Genomic DNA, 6,546 nt, shown 5'->3' with positions numbered 1-6,546 from the left:
TATGTTCTGAAAACTGATATACCGGTTTTTCTAATTTTACACCGAAATATGCCAAGTTTTGAACAAATATTCCAGCTACAAATTATAACATGAGATATTTCAGTAACCTTTATGAAGAAAGGCATTTTGAAAGTCTATTGAAATCGGTGGCGACTAACGCATATATTTGACAGAATACATCATGACTCATTTCATCTGTGATGCATGGACGTTGCTTCTTCGCCATAATGTACTTATGTTCCTAAAAACACCACTTAAAGAGTGGACTATATATATTTTTTTGTGTTTGCAGAAAAAAAAGATTCTTAGCATGCTCTCTCATTTGTACCGTGCTGATAATGTAATGGATTACTCGGACAAAGTGTGCGTTACTTAGTACAAGCGGTTGTATGTTTAGATGCATGAAATAACGAACGTTTGTCATAACACGATGCATCAATTACGTTTTCTATTATGTCAAACTCAGTGTCATTATTGTGCCCGTACATCTACCAATAAGAAATATCATGAATATGTACATATTGTGATTTATTTACTCCGTTGATGAAGACTCCTGCTTTTTTCGTAGGAAAGTGCAGTTAGGCGATTTCTCTGCATGTTCTTTGTTCATACGCAAATGGTTTTTGTGCAGGTGTACTTCTACATAAATGTAATTAAGATGAAAACTCAACATTAACACAAATGTCAAAAAACTAATATTACCGTTATTAATGGTACATTTACATTGTAATATGGATGTAAACATTTAACAATAGAGAAATATAAAGGAACAAAGCAAAGACAAAAGCAGCCGTTCATGCGTTAGTTTGGTTAGATACTTTGTCCTAAGTTTCTTACTCATATCACTATATCTTTTTATGATTTGCTTCAGATAGTTTTGAGATAATACTGTTGTTTAAGTTTTTGGCAAAAGATGGCAATATAACATAAAGGAACAAATTATTCGATAAAGGACATATCAAGAGTAAAACAAAAAAAACAACACATGTAATGTAAGGAAAATATATTTCAAGTTTACCTTTCCCGCAGTGAAAACATCGCACTTTGCTTTTTGTTCCTGAAATATATAAAAATAACTTTCAGATACCATCGGTATCGAAAGGTACTTATACTTTCTGTATTTTACTGGTAATTACAAGTAAACAAACAAACGTTATTTACCTTCAGAGAAGAATCCGTTTCTTGCCAGATCCATTGCCAAAGACTGATCAATTCCATGTCTTAACAAACTTTTAACTCTATTATTCCCAAATAGATAATTTGGGAATTCTGCACCAGAAGTAATACCAAGAATACTGTCTGGAAAAATTACATCAAATATAAATATTAATATGAAAACAATGAAAAAAAATAGTTTTCTCGAAATATTGCTGGCTAAGCTGTGTATTTATACATGATATTTCATAAGAATTGTTATAAGTAATAAAAGCAAACTAAGATTAATTTCTTATTATTTTCTTCACTTTTTTAAACATTTTTAACATCAATTTCAGTCTATAAATTAGTTAAAATTAATGAGAAATATTATATGAAAACACACGTAATAAATATTGGCTCCTGATCAATATAATAGAGGTACAATGAATGAATGTCATTTTAATTAATGCTTACAATTTTGGTTTTTGACAAAATCTGAAATGAACACACATCCAGGAGACTGTTCTTTGTGTATCAAACCAACATTGTCAAGATCAGTGAGTTCTGTCACGTGTAACTCAATTCCACACGAGAAGCATTGTACTAAATCTCCACGCAGTGTATAATAAAACCCTGTGTTCACAAGTTTCGTCAGAAAAATTGTGTAATACTCATCCGGAAATTTCCGAAAGCTGTTCACCCTTGCTAATTTATGGGAAAAGTCGGTTTCAGAAAATGCACTTCCATCCAAAAGAGTGAACGACGACTGTGTCATGTTGATCTCTTTGAAACAGTATCATTAACGAGGAATGAAGCTGGAGAAAAAATGACAAAAATGAAGAAAGTTTTAAAGCAATTTTGTTCTGTCAAATATACAAATACATGCTACATCTATACATAACAGTGTGAATAACTTTGAAACGAAACCATTTTCTTTCTACAAAATCAATCCCGAGTATGAATTCGTGATCAGATTAGCTTTTCCAGATACATGTTTATTACTATAAGTGCTCACATAATGACATAGAGTGGAAATATCAAACCTTAAAAAGCGTTAAAAATTGAACAGGGTATGCAAAATATACTTTAGCATAAAGAAAAAAGCACAGAAACTTCAAACGGGCAACAATTACATATTTTTGTTAGTTAACATTTGGTCTGTTGCGTTTGTGTCTATTTAGAATGAATACCCTTCCATATTTATCAATGAAATGAAGAAAGGGTTAAACTGTCTTCACAGCGAAACAATCTAAAGAGACAAAATCATCAATGATTACGTATATATCACAGATATAGTGTTAGGTTTACAACCGTCCAAGCTGCATATATATTGTATTGAAAGAGCAAAAGCAATTAAATGCATAAATGCTATGAATCGGGCTTGTTAGTCTACCAAACATAATATATGCGATATCAAATATGTTACATTTTCTACTCCTACTTACTGCACTGTGGTAAGAATCCTGAGGGCAAAACGCATTCTTTTATCATCACAGGCCCCTTTACATTCACCTATGACGCAGTATAAATGTATCTCCGATTTAAGTGCACCAGTCCATGACCATCAACACATAGTGTCATACTCAAACCATATGTAAATCTATGTAAACCTGCTATATTTCTGTAAACGCTTAGAACATACGAATTGTATTAATCGGTAATAAGATGGGAAAAGTAATCATAAATGTGAAAATATGACTTTTTTCTAAAAATACCATCAGTTGTTTGTTAGTTCTACATGTACAAGGAAGTAAGGTATATATATCAACCAGCTGAAAATTTACAGTATTTAAACTGTGCTTATCAAGCCTATTTATAGAATTAGTCTCTGAGCAAAGGCCACTGTTCCTGCTATCTCTCTCACAGGACTGTTAGCATTATACATGAACATGTTGTTTGTGCCCTTGCCATTGGCCCTGTCAATGTTGAAGTGAATGCTTGAGATATAGTATGACATCAGACTATGATAACAAGTAACTAGGTTTTACATTTTGACGGCTGCGTCTACAATAACTGTGGTTGGGAATATTGTGATAAATAGCTATGGAACTCACTACGATTCTAAACATACTACAGTGGAGTATACGTTGTAATGGAAGGAAAGACAAATCGAGAAATATACTTCTGTCTCTTCGTACAAGAGTGTTTAGACAAATACTGTGTATGCTGTTGTTATGTGAATATATGCCATTTACATTGTACAACCAACGTAGACATAAACAAGTTTGTACATTGATAGGAAATACCGTCAAAGGTCGATACAAACTAACGTCACATCACGTTTCGATTTGGTCTTATATACTGGAATCACTGTTATCTGCGGCACATCTACGTGTTAAGGAAAATCTTTTGCATATTAGTAAAAGTGGGCAGTCACTTGACACATCTCACCAACGAGCGAAAAAACTCCTCTTACCAAATATCGCAAATGGCAAAATAGTGTGTAAACATATAGAGAAAGGAAAAATGAAACACTTACGGTCATCGAAAGAGACAATAGAAAAATTTGTCCGAAGAAGGAAAACTTACAAACATATTTGCCTGAGTAAAGAATCAGACCTTTTAAATGGCGGGCAGATGATAACTGTGCTTTGTTGTTTTTCATCATCAATCAATACAAACATTAGCGAGATATGTACGAACCAGACACACAAGGTTGTCTCTGTGAAACTTGAGTCACGTAGTACCACTTTGCAAAGCATGGAAACACAAATCCGTACAACAGTAATGTATTCGGATACAGACAATTGTACGAAAGGAAGACCAATGTTTGAAGAAAGTAGAAAGTATCTGCAATCTAACAGGATTTTCCATCGATATAAAACTGAATATCAGTGTATGGACATTCCGCTGCAAAGACAAGCCTTGTCTAATACTATCACAGAAATAAAACAGGAAGTAATGTTATCTTCAAAAGCAGAAAACAAAAGGTTATATCAATACGGTATAGATATGCATCAAAACCTTCAGGTTTATCCTGTTCAACAATTTTCTTTGGAGCAGGCGTTTATCTCATGTGGTGAAGGAGGACAAACAATTACGAACCCAGAGGTCTTCTTCTCAAACAACCTCACACGATTGTCATCCTACCGCAATTTCCCAAGTAAATTGGCACCTAGTGCTATCAAACTGAGCAATGCCGGATTCTATGCCACTGGGAATGTTGACGAAACGGCTTGCTTTCACTGCGGCTGCAGATACTCCAGATGGAATCCGAGTGAAGACCCCGTTCAAACACACGAAGAAATTTCCCCAGAATGTGAATTCATTCAAGAAATATTTGCTAACGAAGGTCGTAACGGAAAAGTGGGCTCTCATGCTACAAATGGAATACTTTGTTCTGAGGAAACAGAGACGCTTTCTCGGCTGGATCAGACTGGAGATTCTTTGATTGTATATGGGAATGAACATCTTGTCAGAAACACAAGCATTGTAAATAAGGATAGTCTGAACGAAAGAAGTACCAGTCCCTGTAGTAACATTAAAATGGCAAACCCAACAGAAGATTTCCAAATGAAAAAACATCATTTTAATGATGGAAAAGGTTCTGAATGTGCTTTTCACGCGGAAACACCAAGCATGACCTCAATTTCTTGTGAACTTCAAAGCATTTCTTTAGACAACGCTCCTTCCACTGTATCTCTACCTGTTCCTTCAAAACCAAGCTCTACATCAGTATCTTGCAACTCCTGCTTTGAAAAGGTTCCATTGAATGACAAGTCTGTCCAGCAGAAGAAAAGAAGACACCTGGCTACTAATGGTGAAACAGCTGTACATGGAAATTGGAAGCAAACAAATCCGGACCTCATACATCCGCTGTTTCCACAATATATATCCTTGCCAGTGAGGATGTCTTCCTTTGCAAAATGGCCAACACATGTAAAACAGACTGCAAAAGAAATGTCGCTTGCGGGATTCTTTTACAAAGGTTATTGTCAAATACCTGTTTTTATCTGTCATTTAGATTCTGCTGTATTGCCAAGAATGATATTAAACACTAGGTTTATTTTCTTTTTAATTCGAAGGATACGGCGATGCAGTAGCCTGCTATTGGTGTGGAGTTTGCATTGTCAGTTGGGAGGAAGAAGATGAGCCATGCATTGAGCATGTTAAATGGAAACCACTCTGTCCGTATACAATACAGACCAAAGGACAAGACTTTGTGGACCTTGTACTGGAGCAACAAGGGCGATTATACCAAGTCAGTATGATACATCGCTTATATTCGTATTAAACATCACAAAAATAGTGTCATACGATATTTACCAATCTGTTTTCTTTTCTTTTCAGGGAGACAAAAGTATCGATGACTACAACGTTGCAGGTAATTATACATTGTTTCTTGTAATGATTCGGCTTGTTTAGTAGCTTGTGATGTATATCTATATTGCAGTAGTAATTTTGTTTCATTTGGTAATGTCTTGATGAGTATATAGTTTTAGTGTTACGGATTGTCGTGTCTTCTGCCAAAGACATTTGAATAATACTTTCGTGATTATGGAGATCGACCATGATGCATTTCCGATGTCTAGTGTCCCACGTTTTGGATTGCAAGGATCAAGCACAACTGTCGGATGACGGTATGGCGATATCAGTACGGTGTTCCGAATAAACCTTGCGTATACTATTTTTATAGGTTTTTAAAATCGCTCTTCATCGTCCGATGCTTAATGTATTGACGTATTTTTATGCAATTAACGGCTTTTTGTATTGGAGGCTTTCCGATTTTATAGTTTAAGGCCAGTTTCGGCATAATTATACGGTAAGTAGTTAATTAATTAAAAATACAAGTATTATAATTCGACAGTTTACTTTTATGTTAATGATTTTATTGTTGATTTCAGAACAAACCCTTTCCTCAAATAATGCTGTCGAAGAAGTAAAATACACAAAACTAAAAGAGATGGGGTTTAAACAGAGAGAAATTGACATCGCTGTTTGTAAAGTGTCCAGACAAAAAGGTAACAAACTACTGAAAGACATTGATTTCTTTTATAAAAGGCATTTTCCTGCCGGTATCGTACGGTTTAATTTGTTTTATAATATACTGGACCGCTATCAAGCGAGTATTTATAAGGTCTGCGTGATATAAACAGTATAAACTTTGTTATCGATAGGACGACTCGAACCTGCGTGTACCAACACACCGTATTTAATCGCTTCTGGTGGTGACAATTGCAAGCCTATGTGTTTTTAATATTTGTTTTAGCGTAAACAATGATGAAACTCATGCACAAGGAATTTATTGAATGACATTATCCCGTTAATGTTCATACGATCTACTTGCAAACCTGTTTACGGATACCGAACACTGCAAAGGGCCGGTTTCCAAAACGGCTCCTTCTCTGATTCAAATTTCCTGTTGGTGGTGCACTGCCCATGTCATTGTGGTCACAAATCTATAAAGTA

General features: G+C 35.0%; 2 protein-coding genes across 5 annotated transcripts in view; one reads left to right on the top strand and one right to left on the bottom strand.

Annotated features, from left to right (window-relative positions):
* Positions 1-532: 532 nt before the first annotated feature.
* Positions 533-2,856, bottom strand: LOC110465403 (E3 ubiquitin-protein ligase XIAP-like). Its single transcript, XM_021521185.1, has 5 exons — positions 2,583-2,856; positions 1,612-1,952; positions 1,162-1,299; positions 1,019-1,057; positions 533-639 (listed from the first exon to the last, which is right to left on the bottom strand). The coding sequence occupies exons 2-5, from the start codon at positions 1,910-1,912 to the stop codon at positions 533-535; spliced, it is 585 nt and encodes a 194-aa protein (XP_021376860.1). The 5' UTR covers positions 1,913-1,952; positions 2,583-2,856.
* Positions 2,857-2,980: 124 nt separating this feature from the next.
* The window catches only part of LOC110465395 (E3 ubiquitin-protein ligase XIAP-like), a 35,511-nt gene continuing 31,945 nt past the window's right edge, over positions 2,981-6,546 (top strand). For all 4 annotated transcript variants that reach the window (XR_002464606.1, XM_021521176.1, XM_021521174.1 and 1 more), the window contains exons 1-4: positions 2,981-5,065; positions 5,163-5,338; positions 5,428-5,461; positions 5,982-6,098. Coding sequence is in view for 3 of the 4 variants with exons in the window: in XM_021521176.1 (XP_021376851.1) it covers positions 3,181-5,065; positions 5,163-5,338; positions 5,428-5,461; positions 5,982-6,098 (2,212 nt within the window). In the remaining variant the exon portion in view is untranslated. The remainder of the gene's footprint in view (positions 5,066-5,162; positions 5,339-5,427; positions 5,462-5,981; positions 6,099-6,546) is intronic.

This window comes from Mizuhopecten yessoensis, unplaced genomic scaffold (assembly GCF_002113885.1).
Source record: "Mizuhopecten yessoensis strain PY_sf001 unplaced genomic scaffold, ASM211388v2 scaffold11073, whole genome shotgun sequence".
Lineage (NCBI taxonomy): Eukaryota > Metazoa > Mollusca > Bivalvia > Pectinida > Pectinidae > Mizuhopecten > Mizuhopecten yessoensis.
The sequence above is the reverse complement of the archived record's forward strand: the minus strand, read 5'-3'. Positions and strand labels throughout refer to the sequence as shown.

Coding starts and splice junctions, on each gene's coding strand:
- LOC110465403 (XM_021521185.1), bottom strand. CDS start 1,912: ATGACACAGTCGTCGTTCACTCTTTTGGATGGAAGTGCATTTTCTGAA. Junction 1,300..1,611: donor TTTTGTCAAAAACCAAAATT/GTAAGCATTAAT, acceptor TAATTTTTCCAG/ACAGTATTCTTGGTATTACT. Junction 640..1,018: donor ATGTTTTCACTGCGGGAAAG/GTAAACTTGAAA, acceptor ACATTTATGTAG/AAGTACACCTGCACAAAAAC.